General features: G+C 26.1%; 1 protein-coding gene across 1 annotated transcript; it reads right to left on the bottom strand.

Annotated features, from left to right (window-relative positions):
* Window positions 1-1,541: 1,541 nt before the first annotated feature.
* On the bottom strand, window positions 1,542-27,772 carry LOC142326881 (zinc finger X-chromosomal protein-like). The gene is made up of 5 exons (XM_075369614.1): window positions 27,695-27,772; window positions 22,457-22,460; window positions 19,502-19,695; window positions 5,316-5,358; window positions 1,542-1,768 (listed from the first exon to the last, which is right to left on the bottom strand). The coding sequence occupies exons 1-5, from the start codon at window positions 27,770-27,772 to the stop codon at window positions 1,542-1,544; spliced, it is 546 nt and encodes a 181-aa protein (XP_075225729.1).
* Window positions 27,773-27,882: the final 110 nt, after the last annotated feature.

A 27,882-nucleotide genomic window follows, 5' to 3' on the forward strand; every position in this document is an offset into this window, starting at 1 on the left:
AAAAATATTGGTTCCTTAAAAATTTGAATCAAAGAGGTTTGACTGTTATAACAGTATAACATTTTTCTGGCTCAAAAAATGCTTAAGTTAGAGACAATGTACATACACATATACACATACACACACTCACATCTGTAGGTTTTCATTTTTATTTAAACAGTTATCCTGAGAAAAGAAACATGAGTTCAACTCTAATTTAAGCAAGCCTTTAACAATATGCTGAATGAAAATTTAAAATCTTGGTATCCACAATGCATAGTGTTTAAAAAATACTATTGAGTTTTTAAAAAACGATTAAAGTACAATTTAATTTCAGATGAAAATTATAGAAAACTTACCTATATGAGCTAGTTTTTGCTCTAAATGGATCTCTATCATAAACTGCTGTTGGAATTGCCAAGTTTTATTGTTTTGTTGGGACACTAAAGTTTGGATTATATTCTGAATAATCTTTTTGGTTTATGATGTTCAAATGATACAACTGATTTAAATTGCATTTACTTACTTATTTTTAATATTGCTTATTATGTGTTTTTTCTATATTTTGAGCCGCTCAAATACATCTAGTTTTCAAACTTAGTGGTTATGTCTGAAGAATGTCAAAGATCCTTCAATGTAAACATAAGCATCATAACAAAACTAACACGATTAATATTCAGTGGCATTCTCTAAAGAAGGTTAGGTTAGAGCAAAAGCTTAGACTTTTTTAAATATTTATTTATTTTCTTATAATTTTTACCTCAAAATAAAATAAGTGTATTAAAGTCCATTTTAAACTATTTTTAATCTTTTTATATTCCTAATATTATACAGATAAAATCTATGCATATCCCTAATAATAATAATAATAATACAAAGCAATCTAGTTTATACCGATTATGGGTTCCAAATATTCAAAAAATGTATCTATTATAGCCTTTAGAGGCTAAAAGTACACACATAAATAAGCCACGGATGGTACTTTTTAAAAATTTAATATGTAAACAAAATCTTTTTTTTATAATTTTAATTATAACATATTTAGAAAGTCAGTAAAATTTGATAACGGAAATTCAATAGTGTGTCCAGTATTCTGAAGTTAATTATTGGATGGGCTTTTAAGTTTTATTTAAGATATTCTTCTTAATAAATAAAGTTTTATTTAAGATACTTCTTCAAAAACTTTTTCTCTTTTAGATAAAAGTAAAATTTCATATATTTTCTATCTTTTTGTTAACAATGTTTTTCTTCTTTTTTTTTAATAAAAACTGTAATTCTTATCATGAAAAAAGTTTCAATATGACCAGAGAAATATCTTATTCTATATGCATATAGAAATGTTGAATAAGAAGACAATAAATTATTAAAACTACTACTCTAGATAGATTTTCTTTACTAAAAATGTTTAATTCTCTTCACTGATAGACAAGTATATAAGTATATAAATCTGCCTTGTATAAGTTTAATACTACTTGCAACACTTCATCAAATTTACAAATGGCCTACAACTAATAAACTGTTTTGTTTTATATCTGTTTTTAATACTAATCAAAATTATACTTTTATAAACCAAATGAATAATGTTTAGAATAAATATGTTTCTTAAGATCATGCTGTCGTTTGGCTCGGTATCTACAGTATGGACATTGTTGTTTAGGTTCTTGTCCACATTCATGTTTCATATGTGAATTCCTATATTGTTTCTTAATATATGTTTTACCACAGTTGTAACATGGATATCGTGGAGTGCCATCTTCTGATACAACAGTATCTATTATAATACTGAGTCCTGAAATATAAAGAAATATGATTAATGTCTGTGTTAAAAAATTAACAATCCAGACAAAAAATATAAGGAAAATATTTACAGTATGTATTTCTTTATAAGATAAAATAAATTTATATCTACAATATGGCTGTGTTCCAGAAAATAACAGTCTTGAAAATACAGTATACTATACATTAAAGTTTACAATATATTATCTTTGTATGTAATTGTTCTTTCCTATATATACCTATTATTACAGATAATGAATACAATTAATATAAGAAAATTAAGCAAAATTAAAAATTTATCAAGGATTAAGTACAAAGAAAAAAAAATAGAATAATTACCTTAGTTTTTCCCACAAAAAAGCAATGTTAAGATACTACTGAACATACATTTTCTCATTTAAAATGCATCTGCTGTTATATGCCAATCTTTATGAGAATTTAATTATCTTCTTTTTTTGAATAATTTTATTCATTTCAATCAATCTCAAATCTTTTATTAACTCAAGGCTTGGTGTTCATAAAAAAAAAAAAAAAAATTAAACGATAGAATTAATAACGCAACGCGCCTTCAATAATTTTTTGTCTGTGTTCTTATGGAATTGATCTGCATAGAAAATAACTTTTATCATTTTATTATACTTTCTTCTGTAACTAGTATATTTTTTTGATTAAATCTATAGATATATCATACATGCACAGCCTGATCTGTCATATTAGAAGAAATAAGTCCTGCTATCCTTGCGTTCCATTCTAAGGAGATAAATTACTGCGTAGTTTGATATAATTGCCAGCCTCCATGGTGCAAGTGGTAGCATTTCAGGCTTTCATCCGATGGTTCCAGGCTCGAATCCCGGTCAGGCGTGGCATTTTCACACACGCTACAAAACATTTATCTCATCCTCTGAAGTAATACCTAACGGTGGTCCCAGAGATTAAAAAAAAAGTTGATAAAATTAAAGAGTGGCAAATTACAGTAAGAAGAAACGGCAAAGAAAGTAAACAATATGTAAAAGAAGAAAACCTTTTAAAAGTTATTACATATGTAACAAGATCAATAAGTTTAATATAAAAATATTAAGTATAAAACACTTCCAGGTAATAATAAAAAAAAATTAAACCTATTACTATAATTGAACAGTGTATTGACTGAACTTATTGGGTATCACATGACATAATGTGGTTTATTTTGAAATATTTGGGGAGACACCAACTACAGAAATAAGCTCTGTAAATAAGTAGAAAAAACCAGTGAATACACATTTTTTAATATTCAGACTCAAAGTGGTCAACCAGTATAGGTCAATATACCTATTCAAATAGCTTGATTTAAATTTAATCATTCTTGGTGGGATGATCAAGATTTGTTCATTCAGTAATGCCTCTAGTCACCGATGTGCTACAACTTTTTTGTAAAGTTTAAGAATACAGTTTAAAATATTTTTAATAGAATTAAAAATTAGGTAAAAAAAACTGCATTATTAATTCATGCATGGTAAAACAGTAGTTAAAAAAAAAAAAAATTTTTCTTAATACAAATAGTTTTCTTTAAAGATAGTAAATTTAGAAGAACAATCTTTAATTAAAGTTAAAAAATTGAAATGGGGAAAAAATAAAATTTATTAACTTATCACTGAATGAATTATATCACTCCAACTTGTGTTAAAATAGTGTATTTAGTCATTTATACAGCATAGAAATTATTTCTTCTGCATTTCACTTTTTGTGCGTACATTAAAAATTTGGTAACATATATTTTTGGATATAATATTATTTCACTAAATTTACGGTCTCATAAGCTCAATATGATAATCAAACATCATTTTTAATAAACAGCTACAAGTAAAGAGTAGTATTTCTTAATCTAGCTCACACAAAAGTAATTTTGTATTATGTACATTTATTAATGTATTTATTATTAAATAAAAGATAACATTTTATACTATACAAATATAGTTATTTATAATTAAGATCTAATTATATGTGTAGGTTCAGTATTTGATAACTTCTATTTTTTGCAAGCTTGTAAAAAGAACTGAAACTATCAAGATAGGAGGTTACACACTAAGTTTAATTAGGCTTCAATATGCTGATAGGTAAGTAAAATATAAATGCCTTGGATTTTTAATGGAGTATTGCAATGCTTTAAAATCAGATCAGCACATTTTTTATGTTGGAAAAAATTGAATAGGATATTGCTGTGACTAAAAATTTGCAGATATGTACTTAAGAACCCATTTTTTCTGAGTAGGAGTTTTTTTTCAGATAACATTTCATTATAAATTTTTCAAAATAAAAGTTTTAAGAACAAAATTTTTTCAGCAGAATGATTAGAATTTTTCAGATGTCAGGTGGTTACTCCATCCATATCATTCATTATTTATACAATTTTTGTCATGGGACAAGATCAGCATTTATTATTTTTTAATTGGGTCTGATTATGAGAAAATAAATAGCAATTAAAGAACTAATCATACACGATTTTCTGATGCTTTAATTCTCTAGTAGGATTTTTAATAAAATAAAAGAAGTAACTGAATTTCAATTGCAGGATATCATTTATACTACTCATTAAAAAAGCTACCATCGTATGTATTTGGTTATAATAGTGATAAATACTGCTGGGTACATCATTATGTTATTATATACATGCATAGAATAGCTATGCACTTAAAATGCTTTGATTCACTGCTTAAGCAACTTATTTGCCCACATAAACGTGAATGAATACATAATTTGTTTCAAAACATTCTTTTATTTGTAATTCATCAGTAATAGGTAGCACATGTATTTTGTGACAGGTTTTATTGTAGCACATCAGTTAGTTTAGAACAGGAAGTCTGTTTTGCTGAGCAAAATATTCATTACTTTCTTCAGAAGCTAAATGTGCCTACAACCACCTTATTGCCCCCTAACATGCAATCTTTCAGTTTAAGACAAAATTAGTTAGGCTGGCAGAGTATAGGCTGGTAAGCTTGTACCGGGGAATACAGAAATGGAATTTTGTAGATATGAAAAATGCTATACCTAACCCAATTCAAACCAGGATCCCCAGATGAAAAGCATAGATGCTACTACTCTACCATGAAGGTCAATAATTTTAATACATCTCAGCTACAATATATTGTTCAAAATTAGGAACAAAGGAAATTTAAAAAAAAAAAAAAATAATTTAATAAATGCAGCAAGAAGTTAGATCAAGATATTATAAAATGTTGACATATTATACTTTTATCAAACTAATTTTTATCTGGTGTCTTTTTTCTTATTTTGTATTAATAAAGGATCAAAGAATGTATTAGATAAATAATATCTCAATGGAATTCTTATACAATGGTAGGTCACATTAGCAACGAAGAGTCACAATTATTTTCACAATTTAACACTTAATCTCATAATATATGTATATAAAAATTGTTGACTTTTTGAAACACTACTGCATGATTTAGTAACGCTAAACATTAACAAATTTCATAACACAGGTCAGCTGATTTGTAGAGTGCAAGCATTCTAGAGACAAATAATGTATTGTTTGATGTTATTTCCAAGGAATTTCATCTTACTTTTGTACTCTCCAACAAGCCTCACGGTTTCTGTAAAAGCTTCCTATACAAAAAAGAAATTAAGGAAAAGCATTAACTACAATTTTTTTAAGAAATATTCTTGTCATCATTCACTATTAATTTCTGCTTGTATAATTAAGAGTACCTCAAAAACTTGGGCATAAGATGTCTGAACGGGTAAATTGTCATAGGAAAAGAATTAACATAATATTCATCAATTTGTGAATATTGTTTTAAATAAAATCCTTTTTACTTATGTTAGAATAAATACAGTTTTCTTGAAGCTGAATACTATTAACCATAACTACTGATGTTTCCAAATTTTTAGTCTAATTAATATTACACAAGTAATTGTTATTTATATTCATATTTATATATTTTTTGAAAGTAAATATTAATTATATAAAAGTTCAAAAATAATAAAAAAAATTGTAAAAATAAAAAAAATATTTAAGAAAAGAAGCATTAAAATGTGTTCAGGGTCTAGTTTGATTCTTTTATTCATAAATTAAACCTAAGATGTTAAAAGGTTGTTCTAAACAAATTTTTGATAATAGTGTGATGAAATATATTTAATTAATTCCTTTAAGGAAGGATACAGACTATTATCTTTCTGATATACGAAACCTTTTTTTGAACATTACCTACATACTTTTTTTTGGCAAATATAATATTTGCAGTACTTAAGGCATTGTACTCAGCATGACATTTGAAATCTTAAATTTCAATTTGGCTCAAGTATTCATTCATCACTAGTTTATGTAATAAAAATAATCACTCACAATAAATGAAATATATTGGATTACAAGCCAATAAAAATATATCTAAAAACAACTTAATTATTTAATAAAAGATTTAAATTTTAAGAGAAGTAAAAGCTCTGACTTTATCCAGAAACAATTTAACCATCAAGATTACTTAACTGCCATGAGAACTATCCAAAGATGAATGGCTCAAAGATGAAGAAAGAGGGTGGAATAAGAGATGAGGATAATCAAAATAGAAAATGACTGCATGTAGTTGGGAGTATGGTAAATAAAACTTAAACGTAAAAAAATATGAAAATAAAATATAATCCATAATAAAAAAATCACACACACACACACACACCAAAAAAGTATTTTTTGCAAAATACATTAGTGTTAATATATTATTCTTATTATGTTGTATTGCCAGTTAATACTTTTGACGGGTGATAAAAGAAAACAAAACAATACAAAAACTCAAATATTTTATTAACAAACAACATTTTCTTGTTTTTTTTGTAATAAGATTAAGTACCCATTAAATGATTCTAATGAGAAATATCTTAACAGTTTTAAATAAAATATAATACTTTTTGAGAAGAAAGAAAATCAATACAACTCATAAATAAATTAACTATAAAATAAATTAAGATATAACAATGTCCATTTATAACATGAATATTTGAGCTGAGATACATTGGATTGTAGAAAACCAGCCACAAATGCTTGAATTTAAACAATATTTAAAATAAATAATTTACTTAAAATACAGTGAAAGGTGTTTTTGTTAGTGATTTTTTGATCATAATTGCAGTATTTTTCTTCCCAAATAAAGAAATACTGTTAATAAACAAACAATTTTTAAATAATAACATATTATAATAAGTGGTACAATCATAAATTAAATTTGATTTTTTAACTTCTTACATCAATGAATTAAAACAGCAGCATTTTATTCATGCAATTAAAATGTTATTAATAAATTAACTGCGAATAATAAGAAATTATTTTCTGTTACAATTCTTCCAAATTCAATGAATAACCAATCTGTCAGTTGGGTGAGGGTATTAGCATTACTGTCTGTCTATTAGCTGCTAATAAAAGTGAGCACTGTGTTAGTGGAACTTTTCCATTTATATTTACATCATGTTGGTTGAATGGAAACTACTGTGCACCTCACCACAACTTAGCCCAATTTTCAAAACATTTTGCAACATCAATGCCTAACATACAGAAGTAACAAAATCAAATTTTGATATACACATATTGATTCTAAGATTTTAAGTAAAACAAATAAACTTCAACATGCACATGGACATACCTACAGTTTTTGCCATGGTTTTGTTTTACACTTTTGAATTTCAAAATGTTGTTAACCAAAGTAAATAAAATAGTTAAGATGTTATTCAGGGCAATGATAAGTTTATCCTTCAACTTCTGTTAAAATCAATTAAGTTAATTCATAAAAATATAACTATAAATGACATATACTTAAGTCACTAGAAAAGTTCTTTTTGTTAAAAGATATTAAGGTAAATACAAGCACACCACACACATATACTATTTTACTGAAATTAATCTTTTTAAGATTCATATTATTCTTGTGTACTATTAAATCATATTAATATAAACCACCTAATACAGAATATTGAGATCATATCTTACCTTAATTTTACAATTTTTATTATTACCAGTTTTTCGTGATAAAATTAAGGGCTTTAGAGTGACTTTTAATTATCTTAGTATACTATATTGAACTGTAGATAATTCAGATAATATAATTAGGTAATTTCTAATTAAATAAAATAAATTAGTTTAGAATACTATACCATAACAGTATTTAATGTGATCAATTGCGTTTAATTAGGTGTGATTATAACATAACACCACTGTTATAGTATATAGGTCACCTTTAACGTAACATTTTTGTAACAATGAATTGTAGTTCTAAGAAAGAAGTTCTTAGGAACTGTACTATATATTTTACTTTTGCTATTAAAATGAACGGAAGACAAAACCCTAATTAAAAGGAAAGAACAGATCAGTTGGATGACTTGAAACAGGACAATCAAAGGAAAATATCTTCTAGTTCCATATCAGTGTACTTTGGAAAAATAATGGAAAAAACCACTGAACTTACACAAAATTACTATATAAAACAGTAGGTAAATTGATTATTGTGAGTTACTAGCTGAAATGAGATGTACTGGAAATTTTTTTTAACTTACTTTCACTATATTCTGAATTATTAACACAATAATCATCACACAAAAAGAAAACAAAATTATAATAGACAACCACAAAACATGATATTTTATACAACTAAAGTAGATTAATAACTAATAAAACCAGGTAATTTACTGATATGTTTAAAAATAATGTGTTTCTTTAAATGAGAAAATCGTTTAGCTTTATACGGGCAATGTTCACATTGAAATCTTCGTTTTCCACCGCATTCATGATTCATATGTCTATTTCTGTCCCCTTTCCTTCTATATGTCTTGTTACAAGTTAAACAGGGGTATCGCATTTCACTATCAGTATTTACATATCCAACATCATTAAAATATCCTGAAATGTAATAAATACAGCATAATGATATCATGAAATATTAATATTACATTAAAATATGTATGCTTTAATTAAATTTTATCACTTAAAACTAAACTAAAATTATAAAAAAGTGTATTATTAAATACTTAATAATTTAACTGTGTAAAGTAAACAAGGTAATAGAGTAACATCTCTTGTTCCTTGATACAGATGCTAACTGATTGACATATATTTTTTCTAAAATCTGTCAGTCTAGTCGAACGTCATTGTTATTGTTTGGTTAACAATGTATTGCAATTAAATTCTCTAATTCTACAATAAAAAAATCTGATGTGGATAATACATGACTTCCTTGTATGCCTATTAAATTACATTTACACATTTTTTAAAATCAAAAGTACATAAAATTTTATTTCATTAAAAACTTCTGATATTTTTTCATTGTTTTTATTTTTTTTTGTTATTGAATTATTTATTGTAAAATGTTTTTACAATGACAAGTTAATAATTATTAATAAATCAATATATTTAAATTAAAAAAAAAAAAAGTTAAAAAAAGGAGATGAAGTCTGATTCAAACCAATGTGCCTTCCCCTTGTAAGATCCAGAGTTATAGCCAAAGAAAATAAAAATTTTCTTTGGTTAAAACTCTGGAACCAATGAAAATAAGTACCCCTTATGATATATTGTTGAAAAGCTCTCAATGAGGGCTTATTACTGTAGTTAAGAAAAACTCTGAAATCCAATTTTTTTTTAATTTTGGGGTTTTTTGGACACTTTTGGTTCAGTCAATTGCGATCAAAGAGGCAGGTGTACAGCTAGATGTTATTAGAGTCCTAAATACAAAATTTCAACATCCTACAGCTAATCGTTTTTGAGTTATGCGACATACATACGTATGTACAGATGTCACTCCGAAACTAGTCAAAATAGATTCAGGAGTGGTCAAAATGAATATTTCCATTGAAATCTGGAAACTGAAATTTTTTGCGATCATAATACTTTATACTTTGTACAAGGAAGTAAAAAGTTAGCTTTATTGCGCCTTGTTTTCTATTTTACTTCACAGATAGTCACAAAAATAACTGTCTAATAATCTGCTTTCTGTACAGAAATAAAGTATAAATAAATGAACAAATACTAATAAAAAAGAGATGACTATTTTCTTTCAGTCTATATGAAACACCTATTTAAGAAATAAAGTAATGTAATAAAAAATATATATTAATTAAAAAGTGGAATCACTTATATAATAATTTTAAAATTTCATGTACAAAGTAATAGGAACTTATCATTCATGATAAACAACTGTTATCTATTAATTGGACATTTCACTATAAGTAAAAATCATATTGAAATGAATATGGACACATATACAATAATTCTTAAGGGTCGGATAAAACACAGAAAAATCATATCGTAAAGGATCATTTTTAATTTTTTGCCAAATCTTTAACAGGGCCAATTCTTTTATACTGGTTTACACATTTAAACTGAATTTGTATTCTAAAATAAACATTTAGCTAACGGCAATAATTATTCACTGAACAGCACAAAAAACAGATCAATATTGAAAAGATTATAAATGACTGACTTTCAAATTAATCGAAATAGTTCGTTCAGAAGTACTTTCTAAACTAAATATCCAGCCTTCTCTTTACAATATACTTTATTATCTGCTGATGTAAACATCAAAATGATGTTAATTTAAAAATCCAGAAAAAAGAGAATATACCCTATTCATTAATATAAATAGGTACATAATTCAAACAAGGGATAATGATTATCACCCTTTAATGAAGGCAATCTCACAAAATTTGATAAAATGTCATTTTTTAAACATAACATAATATATTACATCAGAAGGAAATCTTTTACCATCACATACTTCCTTTACCAGTAGTAAAGTGTACTAAAGTGATAATTTAATGCATTTACCATGCATATCATCTTATGTACTAACTTTGTATGTGAGTCAAATTTTTATTAAGTGATTTACAAATTTAATTGTCATGGTGTATAACTGAATAATGCTTTATGTGTTTTATGATATGTGAGAGAATGCGGGGAAAAATATTTTGTCTACATTAATGCATATAATAAAATTTGATATTCTCATTAATATTAACTCATAAGGTATATAATATTCATTAAATAAATATAATTCGCATAAATAGAATATTATAACCTTAAATTAGACAATTTTTTTTTTAAATTGATTCACACATATATACATACACAACCGGTTCTGGGTAAGAATAAAGTAACATTTAAGCATGAATGCATGTGAAAATATACATTCAATCAGAAATACTCATTCCATTTTATTCCTGAAGTGATCTATATAATGTTCATTATAAATAAAAATCAGGAACAATAAAACATACACAGAATTAAAACAAGTTTAGATAACTTATATATTTATTTAGATTTACACAAAACCTACAGAAAAAAACATTAATTAAATTCTTTATCCCATTTATTATTTTAATTAGTAATGTAGGCCGTAATCTTTTGTGCCCAAAAAAATTAAAATTAAAAAAAGCTGCCATGTTGAAATCTATCATCAGAAATGCTATATAAAAAATATACAACATAATTTGTTCTTATAAACTTAAACATTATTTTTTTATTAGTTTATTAATAACAATGTGGGATATTGAGATTCTAGTATTAAAAGAACAGTGAATTTTTTAATGATAATTCCTTATATATTTTTTTCATTAATTATTCTAACTCTTTAAAGGTAATTATTTTAAATTTGTGACATGTATCATACAAATTTTTCTTGATGCAAAATCAAGTTTTTTAATTAACTAATACTTTTTAGGTAGATTCATAAGGGAGGAGGGTATTGTTGAAAACATTTACTGCATTGAATAATGTACTGTAAAGATTTTTAAACATTTCACTATGTTAGAAATCAGTCATATAATTATTTCTACAGTTTGGCTTTTTTTTGTTCAAATTGACTGTAAACATTAACTATTCAATAAACTGCAAAACAATATACATTCAAATTATCAAATTAAATTATTGATATCAGACTTCAAAGAACTGAGGTATCTTAAGAGCTATATAATATAATTTTAAGTTGAATGGTCTAATTGTTTATCAATTAGGAGCACCATTTTTTTAAATAAACTGTGACAGTAAGCTCAAAATAAATTAAAATACAGCCCTGTAAAAATAATTAGATACAAAACTACTGTTTCATTCACATTAAAAAAAAGCACAGGAAAATCATGATTGCAAGATACAATGTCTATTATATATATGTTTCCTTAAATTTCGTTGTCGTTTTGATCGATAGGGGCAATGAGGGCACTGAAACTTAGGTTCTTGTCCACATTCATTTTTCATATGTGCATTTCTATCACCTTTCCAACGATATGTTTTGTTGCAATATAAGCAAGGATATCGTATTTCACTTGGTAGTTGAATATATCTTTCCACACCAAACAGACCTGAAATATAATATAAAAGAAAATACACACTTGTAAAATGTAATACTTTGCATTCAGTATATGAGATTGTGATCAAGTAATTATTTTTGTAGAATATTAGAACTACTGTTAACAAATTACTAAATTATTATTATTATTTATTACTGATAACTTAGCCAAGTAACAAATAAAATGTATATTTAAAAAATCTTTAAGAACACTTTATTCCAATATTCTAGATACTCATACATATAGTTAAAAATAATATGAAAACAAAATATTGAATAAAAATTATAGTAAACATATGACTACAGAAAATAATTAGGTGGACAACTAAAGTTTCTGTAATAATAAAACTGTCTTTAAAGAATTAGCAAAACAAAATTTTTAATAAAAAAAAGAAGTGTTAATGACACAATACTTTAGATAACAGTAAAAGTTGTTAAACATAAAAAAAAACTTGTAGGAACAGGATAACATAAACAAGAAATTAAGTTACAAGCAATATAAATTTAATAATGATAAATAATTCATTTAAGAAAATTCAATACACTAAATTTTTAAAGAAATTAGAATAATTTACCATTAAAATATATAAATATATATATATAAATAACTCGATCCACCAAGTACAAAATTAAATTAAATTAGGTAGGATGACACCTACCTTATATCATTATATATACACAAGAGTACTTTCACGATCTTCTCACATCTTCAAATGATCCAATCTCTTAATTCTTCACGTAAAATTACATATTATCAATACACATTAACAAAATAATATCTTCTTAAATACAATAAAACAAAATTTGTTAAAACTTTGGATGTAAACTTTAAAATCAATTCAAATCAAAATGTTATTAATATTAACATTTTTTTCACTTTAAATTTAAAATCAAAATTAAAAGTTAAAATTAAAGTTAAAAATTCTATATATAAAAATGTGTTGTCAAATAATAAAAATATAAATTAAAAGTGAAAATGATAAATACATTAAAATGGAATGAATATTTGTGTGTGGTTTGGCTAGCCGATTTATATTACTACCAACTTTAACTTTTAATTTTGATTTTAAATCTTAAATTAAAGGGGAAACAAATTTTTAATATTAATTCCATTTTGATTTGAATTGATTTTAAAATTTACATCTAAAGTTTCAATAAATTTTGTTTTATTGTATTTATCAAGATTTTATTTTGTTAATGTGTATTTATAACAAGTTATTTTACGTGAACAATTAAAAGATTGGATAAACTGAAGATATGAAAAAATTGTACTCTTGTGTGTATATAATGATATAAGGTACGTGTCATCCTACCTAATTTAATTTTATTTTGTACTTGGTGGTTCAAGTTATTCATTTAATTATATTTGTACAATAGTACAGAAGAATACGAGTCTTAAAATTGACTAAAAATATATATATTAAAAATAAGAGTTGAAAACTTATTTCTAGTCCATGTGAGCATTCCACTGGATGGATTGGAGTGATTTTCTTTTTATTGTGCTTGAAATGTTCAACATTTATATCAACTGTAATCGGACTCCAAACTTGAGTCCTTGGAGAAATCCTCATTTTTTAATCAAGGAATTTTCAGAGATCACAGGAAAATCATTCTCTTAAGATCCATCAATGCTTGATTACAAACCTAACCATTAGTATATGTTAATTGATAAAAGTTAAATCAACTACCTATCAATTAACTTACAAATAGTAAAAAAAAAAAAAACTGAATAAATTTATTATTAGTTATGTGCAAAGTGGTTAGGTGACTCAGCCTACAGATCAGACCTATCCCGGAGATGTCTTCTAGCTGGTAATGTATCTATCTAGAAATTTATCTGTTTGGAGGGTGCTGTTTACCTTAGAGAGACCTTTCTCTTTCTTTCTTTTCTGTTTAGCCTCCGGAAACTACCGTTTAGATAATTCTTCAGAGGATGAATGAGGATGATATGTATGAGTGTAAATGAAGTGTAGTCTTGTACATTCTCAGTTTGACCATTCCTGAGATGTGTGGTTAATTGAAACCCAACCACCAAAGAACACCGGTATCCACGATCTAGTATTCAAATCCATGTGAAAATAACTGGCTTTACTAGGACTTGAACGCTGTAACTCTCAACTTCCAAATCAGCTGATTTGGGAAGACGCGTTAACCACTAGACCAACCCGGTGGGTCACCTTAGAGAGACCTGGATCAATATATAGATACTCCACTTAAAATATATTTTTATTAAATTAATATGATAAAAAAAGAAAATCTGCAGGCGAATCATGTAAAGAGACAAAGTAGATTGATTGGCTATAAATTAAAAGTTCAGGTTCAATTAATCTTGTGATAGAGGAACATGTAAAAAGTAAAAAATTGTACATAACGAAAAAGACTAGAATACATAAAACAGATATTTGAAGATTAAGATGCAGTAAGTATATTAAAAAGAATTAGGTGAACAGAGAATAACATGAAACCAATTAACTACTAGATGGTGGAAAAAAGAAGTTTCAAACAAGTAATGAAAATTTATTAGTAACAATAAATAAAAGGCAATATTTCCTTTTTAATGCGTTATAATCCAATTAAAAAAATAATTTTAGTGTAGAATTTTGAAATCACTGTTACAGGACAATGCAAATAAATAATAAGCTATTAAAAAAATGATGTCACATTAACTTATTTGTTTTCCTTTTCTACATTCTCTTAAATCTCTATGATTTCATTTACAAAAATATCTATGGAGAAAACAATAAACCATAAATTGTAAGCAAGTGATTAGTAAAGATGTTGATCAGTTGTTCTATGAAGAGATAGGACCTAGATTCAAATGCTGCTGACCATACAACCTGATTACTTTTTTCTGGATTTAATGTAATATCTGTGTTAGAAGTGGTAAACCTCAGTTAAGACTAACACTGTACTTACTGGCATGATAAAAATAAAATCTCTGTTAAAATATCTTTAAGTACAGTCCTAATGCTAATGTTACCTCTTCAGAAAACAAACTTTCATTACAGAAACTTTCACCAAGTAACTTGTTCACCAGTTACTTTACCATTTACTTTACACTTTACAACTTTCTGTTCATAAGTTCTAATTTATTTATTAACATTTTACTGAACATAAAGTACTTTTCAAAAATAACTTGACACCATAGCATTTTGATGAAAATTTACACTATTGAAACTTTCAATGAATTAAAACAAAAATGTAACAAATTCTCAAATATCCTGTTCCATTCAGAAATAAAGTGTTTCAGAAAAATGATCTAAAGCATACAAAGATTACACTAAAATCACATTTTAAAACTATTCTTTAATGACAACAAATTATATAAAAAATTGCAGTTATAAATTTTAATAAGTCCTTGTTTTCTTTAAAAAGGAAAAAAATAGTGAAACCATAAATACCATGAAATTAATGGCAGAAAAACACTAAATATAAAAAAAAGTAAAATTCAAAGTAAGTGAAGAGAAGAAAAACCATAAGAGACATAACAATTAAAATAATCCAAAACCATGAACTTATCATTAAAAATAAAGAAAGACTAGCCGAAACAATACTAAAGTTTGAAGAATGGAAATTTCAGGCATAAGTAAAGAGTTAATATTAAAATAAAAGGAAATTCTGTTATAAAAAAAATCTGGGTTTGCAAACAAATTAAAAAAAACAGATGAGGTAATAATAAAGTATTTCTCACAAAGATGAAGGGAAAGATGTATAATACCTCCTACTTCATTTATTAAATACAGTAAAGGGAATAAATACAATGCTGAAGTTAGAGATAAATAATATTAAAAAAAGAATGAAAAATGCTGGGAGACAAATATGATATTCTAATATAAATATTAGAATGAATGTATCATAGAAATAATCAGAATAAAAGATAAATCTACTTAAAATTAAAGAATGGACAGAAATTACCAAAACGTATCCAAGCTAGTTATCAATAAATGAAATAAAGATGTTATTACAAAAACAAATAATAAGATCATGTAAATTTCTATTTAACATACTTCTTTAAGATCATGTACTTCTTCATTATTTAGAATTACTGAAGAGAAAAAATTATAGATTGTTCAATATTTTAGAAAAAAAATCAAATAAATGTGAAAAAGATCAATCAAAGAAAATTACCTTACATGTTAGTGAAAAGGAGTGTTGCTTAAACTGTAATTTGATAATTTGTTAGTTTCATATAAAGAGGATAAAAAATGAACTGCTATACCCATGTTTCTGATGGTAGAATTAGTATTAATGAAAAATTTATATCAAATTAAGCATATTGAGGTATAATCTAATATAGTAGTAATTAAAACAATCTCAAATGTGTAGCCAAAGGGAACAATTAGAGGTTTCATGATTGAATTACAATATATCCAACTAACATTCATGCAAAATTATAAGTACTGGATATTGAATACTTTACTTTGCCATGCACCAGTAGAAATATAATTCACATAGAATACTTCATACTATCAAAACTATTTTTGGAAGCAGTTTCTAGAAGTAGTGTTCTAAGTTTTGAAAGAATTTTACATTAAGAAAACTATCTACATCTTTTAATATTTTATAAAAGTGAACTGATATCAAACAAAACAATAATGTTTCACCAGAAGGAAACAGAAAAATGTCAAATATATAGCACTTCTTTAATTAAGAAGTTAAAATTAATGGAGTAAAATAGAGTGTTAATCCTTTTACAGCTTTTATTGATAACACTGAGTTTACAACATTTTTAATGTGTATAAATTTGAAAGACAAAAAGTTTATAAACAAAATTCTCTTATCTATGAACACAAAAATAATTTAATAACCAAATTTAGCAAGTATAAATTATCATGGAACTAAGTTGGCTCTCATTACTAACCCAGTTATTTCAATGCCTGTAAATAAAACATATGTTTAGTTTATACGAATCTCTCAGACACAATGATATACATGGTCTGTTCAGAAAATAACATAACTTTATTTTTTCAATCTTTATTATTAATTTTATAGATTAATGGTCTTTGTACCCTTCAATGGACTCCCTTCCCTTATTCACACACTTTTCCCAGCAGTGTGTTTCCACTTCGCAAAGCAGTCCTGGACAGCTTCACTTGAAATGACCTTTAAGGTCTGTGACGAATTTGCTTTAATGTCATCAATAGTCTGAAAAGGCGTCCTTTCATTACTGATTTCAATTTTGGAAATAAGAAAAAATTGCAAGGAGCCAGATCTGGCGAGTATTGCGGCTGAGGGACAATCATCTGATTTTTGGCACAAAACTGATAAATTGACAAAACTAAATGTGCAGGTGCATTGTCATAGTGAAGGAACCATGAACTCTCTTCAGACAGTCAATCGGAAATTTGCACGCACCAGATGACTGATTATCTGAACATGGGTGTCATTAGTTGAAGTCAAAGGCTTTCCTGGCTGAGGGTCATCTTCAATTGACTGATGACCACTTTTAAATCATGAAAACCATTCATAATATTGTGTATGACCAAGAACATCATCTCTGTAAGCTTGTTTCAAAAGTTGAAATGTTTCTGTGAAAATTTTCCCAGTCTTACACAAAAGTTTACGTTTTATCTCCCAGAAATTGCACATTACAGAATTGTCACCAATATTTAAACATGTTGCACTCAAATTACAACAACATGAAAACTAAACTAGAATATCAACAATTCAAGAACATATGGTCACAGAGGAGGTTATGTGGATCAAAGTGCTGCCAACCACACATCACTAAATATCTCCAATGGCGCGAAATTAAAAAGTTTCTTTCTTCAGATTTGTGACAATTTATACTAACTGAAGGAAGACTCTGAGAGAGTATCAGAAGTCAACTAAGAACAAAGGAAAATTTAAATTAACAGTAACAAAATCAAAAATCACTATAAAAAGTTATCCTATTAGTTCCTAACAGGCGTTTAAAAATAAAACTAACCAGGAAGTATTGTTAAAAATGTGTTAACAACAAATAAGTGAAACTGATGGATTATTAACCATGTCACAAAAAAATTATTAAAATATTTTAAAAAAATAATTTTTTATACAATAATTTCACAAAAATGTCATATTTAAAATTTAACATAATATTTAATTGAAATACATAGACAAAAAATTCATAAAAATTTGGAACTACTACACTTTTAACATTTAAAAGTACAATAATATTCACAATTAACTAACCATAACACAAAATTAAACAGTTTAATAAAAAAAAATGTTGCAGCTTAATTTACTTTAAACTACGAGTAAACATTCGACATCATAATCCACACAAAAACCTACATCAATGAAAAAATAAATGAAAAGTAATATTAACCAACAAATAAATATTTTAAATCACAGAATTAAAAGAAAATTATTATTCAAATAACCACACAAAATATTTTAATAGAATTACAATATAATATAAAATGTAAACACTTGGCCATTATGAGGGTGAATAGAAACTAAAATCAAAGGCAAGAAAATCTGTAATAAATATACATTTCAGTAAACAATATTTCTGTCTACATAATGATTAAAATGTCACCAAAGTAACTTATTATTTTGCATAAAATCTTATTTTTTCAGTATGATACAAATGACACTGTCAACTTTCTCCTTTTATTCTGCACACCTCTACTCTTTTCTAAAAAGAACTTGAAATATTAGTTTTTTATACCTGCATTTTTTTCACAATAAAATACTTCTATTACTTATTTTTCCTTTCTACTTTTTTCATTCTTTGATATGTATATGTTTTTGTGAAACAAAAAACATTGATTATCATATAATCTAGTACAATAGAATAAAAAAGGTCTATAGAATAAAAGGTGTATAGAATAGTTGTAATAAATAGTAAAAATGCCATCACACAGGAGCATGATCTGTAGAATATATTTTGTAGCCATACAATTTAACAACTATTCTAGAATAGAAAATGGTTAACTAAATAAAAAATAAAAAAAAATATGTACATATAATGGATCTAAATAAACATAATGAATAAAATTTCAGTTACAGTAAAGCTACTGCTCCAAAATTAAGTAAATTATATATCATTTAGGTTTAATTAAGATATACACAAGGAAGTGATCTCTTTTAATCCTGAATTTACATGATAAAGTTTCAAACCTGAACAATTTTAGCAGTGTAAAAGTAAAGGAATTAAGGACTTGTACTACATTTGGAAATGCATCATCAATTTCATGATATTATGGCAGATAAATCATGGCATTATTTAATCTACTTGAGTCACTCAGTAACTCACTTTCTTATGCATGAAAAAGGTAAAGTAAAATATAGATTATAAATAAGAAAAATCTATTCATTTTACCCTTCTATAAGGGATATAGTACAATAAAACAAAATTGCATATCAGTTTTAGATACTTTGCTTCGTATTAAAAACAACTATCTTTTTTATTATTATTTTTTCATAAAATTAGTATGCTTAAGTACAATATGTGTTTTCAAATTATGTTGCCATTTTGAACGGTAATCACAATAAGAACACTTGAATTTTGGTTCAAGACCGCATTCATTCTTTAAATGTGAGGTCCGTGCAGTCTTCCATTTGTATACTTTTCCACATTTATGGCAAGGATAACCCAATCCATCAGAAATATCAAGATCGTTCTTCTCAATTAAAATACCTAGAAGTATAATTTAAAGCAATTAACAAAGACATAAGTTTATAAGTAATTATTTAAATTCTTATCTACAGAAACTATAAAATACTTAAATTGTATTCTAGTAAAAGTATTCACATTAATGACCTAACTGACAAATAAAGAACTTCATTTTCATAACATTTTACTGAACTACTCTTATATTACATAAAGCTAATATTGTATTTAACTGACGCCTTTTGAAAATTCTGTAGTTATCTAGGAAATGACAAAATGTGAATAGTATCTACTGCTACTAAGAGGTACAAACACAAATTTGAACACTTGTACACATTCTCTTTTTTCAGTCATAACACATAATAATAAATCTATCCCTCATCCCAGTAATCAATGAATCAAATAACTCTTTTTTGAACCTTGGATACTAAAAAGGAGAATGATATTCCTAAACTGGTTTATAGAAATGAATCATTAATTCTTCTAAAAGCTGTTAATCAAGCAATTGAAATGGAATTTCTACCTGTAAAACATTAAAAGTGAAAGCCCAATATCTGTATAGATTTCAGTTAAATTAATAATGGTTATTTCAGTTAAAAAACAAATATATCAGCAGTTAACACTAATTAATTTTATTTTGTATTACTGGGGGTTTAACATATTTTATCACTTTTGTCATAAAAAAAACCACTGAAAAAATAAGAAGTTTTAAAATTTGTCACATTTTGTTTTAGGTATTCTTAGAATAACCAACATTTGATTTGTTATTCTAATTAATTCCACAGCTTGCCCAATGAGAAGCATTAGTAATTAGTCAGTAATTTATTTTTGTTATTTGGTTGCTGCTATTCGTTTCGGAGCCAACTTGATGCATTGGTTATAATTACATTAATAATTTAATAAATATTCTATTTGTTAATTCATTTTTGTTCATTCCCACATCATAATAATTAATTATTATCGTACATTTATTGTTATTATTTTGGTACTTTTCGATGGAACATGGCCATATATGACATTTCTTGCTTTTTATTTTTAAATAAAAAATCTGACATCAACGTTACAATATTTCCTGGCATTGATTATTTATTGCAGTGTAAAAAATATTATTCTGAAAAAGTTACTTAAGATTTCTTTTTTTGGTGGGTGTAATTTATGATGAAGTTTTATTGAAAAATTATCATTATATGTTTAATTAACCAAAAAAATTTCTAAAAATTAAAAAAACAGGTGTATTTTATTTTTTCTGCTCCACATTTTCAGAATTACCTTCCAAGAAAGTTTTTGATTTTTTTATGTGTATTATGCTAAATGAAAGAAATTAAAAAAAATCTCACTAAAGAATGTACAATCAATAAAAGTTACCTAGCTTTTGTTTTTTGTGGGTGGGGGTGAATTTTGATGAAATTTTTAAAGTTTAATAATGTTTAAATAAGCATTATAGTTCAAATAAATGAAAAAAGTTTTGAAAAACTAAAAAGGAAGGGGGAATTTTGGGGGAATTTTTTTTTTTTAATGGTAAGATAAGCATGCAGCAAGCATGTACTGAGCTTAATACAAAGTAGAGTTATGTTTAAAAAATTTTGGAAAAATTTACCCCAAAATTTTACCAACAAATTACCCATATACACAAGTCTCTGTACAAGATTTCATCAAAATCAATTAATCTTGTCAAAAATTTTTATTTTTTGGAGTTCGGGGATCATGAAACATTGAGAAATGCAACACCCATACCCCATCTTTTTTGACAGATTACTAAACTTTCTTGCAGCATAGCTGTGGAGCTATAATGTCAGGAAAGTAAAATTGTAGTTTTTAAAAAATTTAATATTAATACTTAGAAAATATAAAATAATATTCTTAAAAAATTCATCAAAGTAACACACTCTTTATTGATAAGAGATTAATATTCTAAAAAGGCATCAAATTATAAACAACAATAATACAATAAAAAATCTTTACGTTGCAATGCAGTAGCAATTAAAAAGAAAAACTTATCAATTAAAGCAATGTGACTTATCATTAGTAAAAATAAAACATTTTTTCTGAAAATTGCAATGGTAAATGTTAAATAAAAAAAATAACAAATCAAAAGAGTTGTGGCATTAATTCACAAAAGAAAAAGTATTAGAACTCAAAAGAGTATGTTATGGCTGCAAAGGAGAACACATGGTGGTAATAAATAAATACAAAGCAACAATGTATTTTGTTACTGGCCAGTTATTAATTTTAACAGAATTAATAAATCTGTTAACTGATAAAAATAAATGAAATAAAAAGAAAAAAATGCTTTGAATATGAATCCACTTAAAATTATACTGAATAAATTGTTCAATCACACAATTTAAAATAAGTTCTATACAAATTAACAATGTAGAATGATATAAATATTTATTTTAACTAAAAAAAATAAAAGAGAAAAATTCAAAAGAGAATTTTACCAAATGTGGAAGATATAACAATACACATTAAAAGTAATCCAATTACATTAATGAATAGTAAATTTGCATCCTAGCATCAGTTTATTATTTATAAAACTAATATTTGTACTTATTGCTTCAGCAGATGTTTTTAATGAAGTTAATTTAAAATATTAAAATTATAAAGAGATATGTTTACCTTCTCCATCACTGATATAAAATGTACTATTCTTGTGCCATTACAGTCTGTTACATAATGAAAGTATTAATTTTGGTGCCATAATTTAACATATATTTAAAAATATATTAATACTATGATAATTTTAAATGTATTTTTTCATTTTGATGACTTGAAATTGTAAACATACCTCTCTATAATTTTAGTATACTAAATTAAATTTTCAAAAAATTTTGTTATAGAAAAATTGTTCTGATGAAGCAGGAATCTCTCAAAAAATACTAAATGTAAGGAGGAAAAAGGGACAGGAAATCAAAAAAATAATTTTATAAAATAGAATCTTCATCACAGATTGATAGTACATAATCAATCAACTTATTTAAAAACAAGTGGAAGTAAAGTTCTATACTCATATTTAAAAAAAATTATTAAATAGAATTTGAATATAATACACTTTCTTCCTTCTTCAAGTATACAACCTTCTATATAATAAAGCAAATAATAAATATATAAAACTTTTTACTATTAAAATAATTCATCAACATATTGACCAATGTGTTAATAAAATTTAATATTATATTATATTTAAACCACCAAAATACAGTAATTAGATAAGTTAAACTTACCACATTAATTTCCAATAACCAGTTTTTGGAGTATCCCGAATCTTCAGTTGGTATTAAATTCTGTATTTATTACATTAAAACATATTCTTTGAATTTTCTGTCATTTTATTTGAAATTATGTTTCACACTGAAATTTTGAATAATATAATGTGCATATATGTAAATTTTGCTGTTCAGTACTGGAATGATGTAATCTTTAAAATTGATATTTTCCACTGTTTTAATGTCATTACTGAAAACTGTTAGATTGTATTTCTATAATTATTATTTAATTAAATCATCAATATTTATGTTTTATAAAACATAATTTCAAACAAATGACAAAAAATTAAAAGAATATATTTCAGTGTAACAGAATATAATTCAAACTGAGGATGAGGGGGGATACTGCAAAAACTAGTTATTAGAAATTAATATGGTAAATTTAACTTATCTAATTATTGTTTTATACATATATAACTTTAAATATACGCACAAATTTGTATTAGTATATAATATAAACTTAACATAACTAAAAATAACACAAATCCAAAATTAGAAGAGAGTAAATTTGTTTTTTTATTACAAATATTTTGTTTTTTAAAAGAAAATAAAAAATTGAAGTAAAAATACAAATACAAAAAAAATACACATCAAACAAAAAAAATTTAACTTTGAAAATGCATAGAAATCCTTTATTTGAAGATTCACTCATAAATAATAAAGTTTTAATGAGGTACAGAGAAATAATTTTTTTTGTTAACAAGAACAAAAAACTTTTCATGGATAATACTAATAAAAAATTATTTTCAGGATAAAAAATATTGCTGAGAATAAAAAAACACACATTAAATAGCCTAAAAAACATAATTAATCAAAAGGTTGTAAGTGTTTTATAATTATATGCTTTTTTAAATTGCTAGGATATTTTGTTTTATGAGGACAATAAGGGCACTGTTGTGAAGGATTCCTTCCACACTCAAATTTTATGTGTGTCTGTCTATTTTTTTTCCAACGATATATTTTCCCACACTTAGGACACGGATATGATTCCTTTTCATTATTAAGGACGAATAAATCATCATCATCTTCCCAACCTGAAAATAAATATTGTCATTTAAATAAAATCATAAATGCTACCTAATATTTAGTACTTAAATTTTATTACAGAAAATTAAAAAATCATTAAACACCATAATTCTTTATACAAATTACATATACAAACACACAACTGAGCAATTAACCACATTATAGCTGAGAAAAATGACATAATTGTAAGCGTAGTTGTCACTTAATGTATCTTGAAAATAGATACATGAATGGATAAGGAAGCAACATTTCGCTTCCTTTGTTTACAGTTATAAAATTAAAATCATTTATACATTATAAAACAGTATAAATATATTAAATTTTTATATCATTGCAAATTGTAATTGAAACCTATTAAGTAAAATAAACAAAAATAACATATCTTAATCACTAATTACATCCTTCATACTAAATTTCAATTATAAATATGCTATTTATAAATAATCCTACCCTACTAAAGGGCATTTGTGTGTGTGTGCGTGTCTGTCCCCTTAGCACTGGAATGTAGTAGCAATCACTAGCAAAAAATCCCAATTTATTAGTACATGTCTCGTGGTGATCAGGTGTATACTTGTTAAATAATAAATAAGATCGGTCAAAGTCCTGTGTGTTTTTGATTGGGTTACTTGGTCGATTCCTTTTTTTCTACACGGATCCCATTTTAATATTGTATATTATATAAAAATAAATTGTGGTATATTCTGTTCATCACATCTCTTTTGTTGATATCTAATATATAAATGGTTTGCAAAAAAACATTAGCTCAACATAATATGTTTAGGCGTAGAGTTGTATGTAGAAAATAATGTCTTATTTGAAATATAAAACATACTTCATGTAGTAGGAAAATTATTGAACAAAAATTTAAGCTTGACAGAATGTGTTTTGATTTTATTTTTTGTATAAGTTGAAGATAGAATTGTCCATAGAGCTCCATGTAGATAAAGTCATACTTGCTCCTAAATAATCTTTTTAGTAAAAGAAGAATGATCACTAATAATCTATATCAGTATATAGAAATGCAAGATTAAGGACCCCATAGATATACAAAAAAATCTAATTTGGCAAAAAGTTTCTAATTATTGCAAGGGTGGTTTTTATGATTTTCTTTTACGCTCTCGATTATCTAGTTGTCCAGTTATCCAGACATTATCTTTTTCTGAAATTCAATCATATCTACAAGACAGTATGACCAATTTTAAAAATTCAAATGACTTATTACTATATTGAGTGCTAACATTTGCATAAAAAAAATATATGCTCGATCATTCGGTTATCCATTATTTTTCCAAAATATCTCCAGAATGGTATGATCAATTTAAAAAAATTCAAATAGTGTATTTTATAGCAGTACAAGGGCTAACATTAAAATTATGAAATAGAAATAGGAAATCAAAATGAATAATTAAAAATAAATAATAAAAATCTTTTAATTAAAGTAATTTTTCGTAATATGCAGTTAATGTGAGGCATGCAAAAATTTTCAAGACTACAAAAAAAAGGCACATTTGGTTGTACTACATGGGTTGTGTGGAAAACAGTTACAATTATTTTGTAAAATTTTAGTGTATTTTATAATTAAAGTTAAAGTTATGTATTTTTACATGATTACAATAAATAAATCAATTTTCAAAAACTGAATCTCCTTTTACATCCCAAAGAGCAGAGCAAAGTGATGACTGGCTGTGAATCCCAGCAAAGCTGGGCTGAGCAGCTAGTAATTAATAATTTTACATTTATGATCATGAATAACGATCATGATCTTGTGATAATAAAAAGATGTCACAAAATAAGACTAATAACAACAGAAACTATGAATACTGATTTACTACAGACAGTAAGGACAAACACATATCGTAAGGGAACACAGTTGCATTTACTGATTAATAAAAAAACTAATACAAACTGTCAACAGTCATTCTTAAATATTCTCAGCATATAATGACAATTTAGTGACCTGTTGCCGCAAATAAATGTAATTACTACTCTTCAGTGAAAAAAATATTCATAATTCTAATTTAAGTTAAATTACTTGAAAAAGTATCTGCAAAATAACATTTAAAAAAAGAGGCTACTCACATTTAAATAAAATACAAAAATAAACTTAACATTATAAATGTATAAATAAAATTCATAAATTACTTGACGATACAAAATAAAACAAAAAATAACATTATGCAGTGCAAAGGGAATTTTCACACAGAAGATCCTCAAAACATAACACAAAAACTTATTTTCATTTAAGTCTTACTACAAATGACTAGTACGGTAAGCAACTACACTTTCTTCTTAGCCATTTTCCAAATCAGCAGCAATATTATTTCTTAATAAATATTTCTTTCTAAAGTACGGATACATTGTACACACTTCAAGCAGATGCTTAACAGTGAGCGGTTTGTCTCACACACACTACACATTGGTCTTTCATCACCAGGAAGCATATATGAATTTTTTATTTGTATCTGACCAATTCTCAGTCTTGTCATACCACTTGCTCCCCAAAAGTTAGTTTTGCATTGCTCTTCCATTTTCAATGAGTAATTTTTATTACATTTAATCTTCTCCATCCATTACCCCAAATGTTCCTAATAGTATTAGTTAGTTATACGATTTTTAACATTTGCCACTTGAATAGGGATTATGTTTATATTCTCACAATTTGTTGCTATTCTGGCGGCTTCATCTGTGCTTTTGTTTCCTGAGATACCACCAAGTCCTAGAGTCCACATGAATACACATAGCTGTCTCTTTTGATTTTACTCATTTAGAATCGGCAGGATGTTTCCAACAAGGATATCCTCAATGTTTTTATTCTGAAGCAGTTAATGCGCTTAAGGAGTCTGAATGTATAAGCACTCTCTCTTCACAGAAACATTCTTTGTAGTGAAGAGCTTGTTGTATAGAAATGTAGACAACAATCATATCTGGCAGTCTCAAAGAATGATCTTCACCATTAACGTATAAAGCATATCCAACACTATGTTTAGTTTTAAAATCATCAGTATAAATTTTTGTAAATCTCTAATAGCTACTGAGGACTGATGAAAATTCCTGTTGGATGACCACTGCCGATCTCTATATTATATTTTTCCGTAGAAGAGATGTAATCTTTTGTTATGTTGGCAAAACCATGGAGATATTTCTCTTGTTGAAATTGCTAATGTATCAGGAAAGCAATTTTGTATTTAACTGCTAACTCATGGTACTGTACTCCAGCTCCTCATCACATAAAGATGTACTTGAAGTCTCAAATAAAATTGCAGTACAATCAAATCGCTGGCATCTGAATTGTTGCATAGGATGCACAACACAAAAGCTTGCAGATATAGACAGCACTTACGTACCAGCACTTTCTCCAACAAGTTTATCTGTTAAAAAAGAGACATGAGAAACAGAAGTATAACTTTGCCATTTCTTCTCATGGTCAGCTTTTGGCACTCAATTATGCCCTAAGTTGGTAACTCCTCTTCAATTACCTGCTAAAGTAAGTCGTAACAAACCACAACACTCTTTAATGTGTTGAGAATGCTGTTAGATGCAACATGTACAGCACATTCAATTTTTCTTTAGAGCTAGAATTTTCTGTGACAGTTCCACCAGCATAATTACTTATTTCACTTTCATGAGCAACAAGAAATAACTAATCTTCAAAAAATTTCCATCTTTTCTCATAATCACCAGGTACTTACTTCTGAATGAATGTTCTTGTTAAAAGTTCTCTGCAGACTTCTCACCTCATTATGAATCTGTACTGACTGTTTTTCTGTTTCACTTCTGGTGACACAGTCAGTTCTAAATGAACCACAACCCATGTTTGATTGTTCAATTTGCATGAAAAGTTAATCCCTTCTGTAGCAAGGGTAGCTGCAAAGTACACCCAAACATCAGGGCTACCAACCCTGGAGGTCTGACTCCGTACTCT

Source organism: Lycorma delicatula, chromosome 6, assembly GCF_047948215.1.
Source record: "Lycorma delicatula isolate Av1 chromosome 6, ASM4794821v1, whole genome shotgun sequence".
NCBI lineage: Eukaryota > Metazoa > Arthropoda > Insecta > Hemiptera > Fulgoridae > Lycorma > Lycorma delicatula.

What these genes read in the sequence shown, in the direction of transcription:
- LOC142326881 (XM_075369614.1), bottom strand. Translation starts at nt 27,772, where the DNA reads ATGGGTTGTGGTTCATTTAGAACTGACTGTGTCACCAGAAGTGAAACA. An exon ending in ATAATTTGAAAACACATATT is followed by an intron (nt 5,359 to 19,501) that starts GTACTTAAGCAT and finishes TTTTTTGTATAG; the next exon opens with GAAGCTTTTACAGAAACCGT. An exon ending in GCTTGTTGGAGAGTACAAAA is followed by an intron (nt 1,769 to 5,315) that starts GTAAGATGAAAT and finishes TTTATATTTCAG; the next exon opens with GACTCAGTATTATAATAGAT.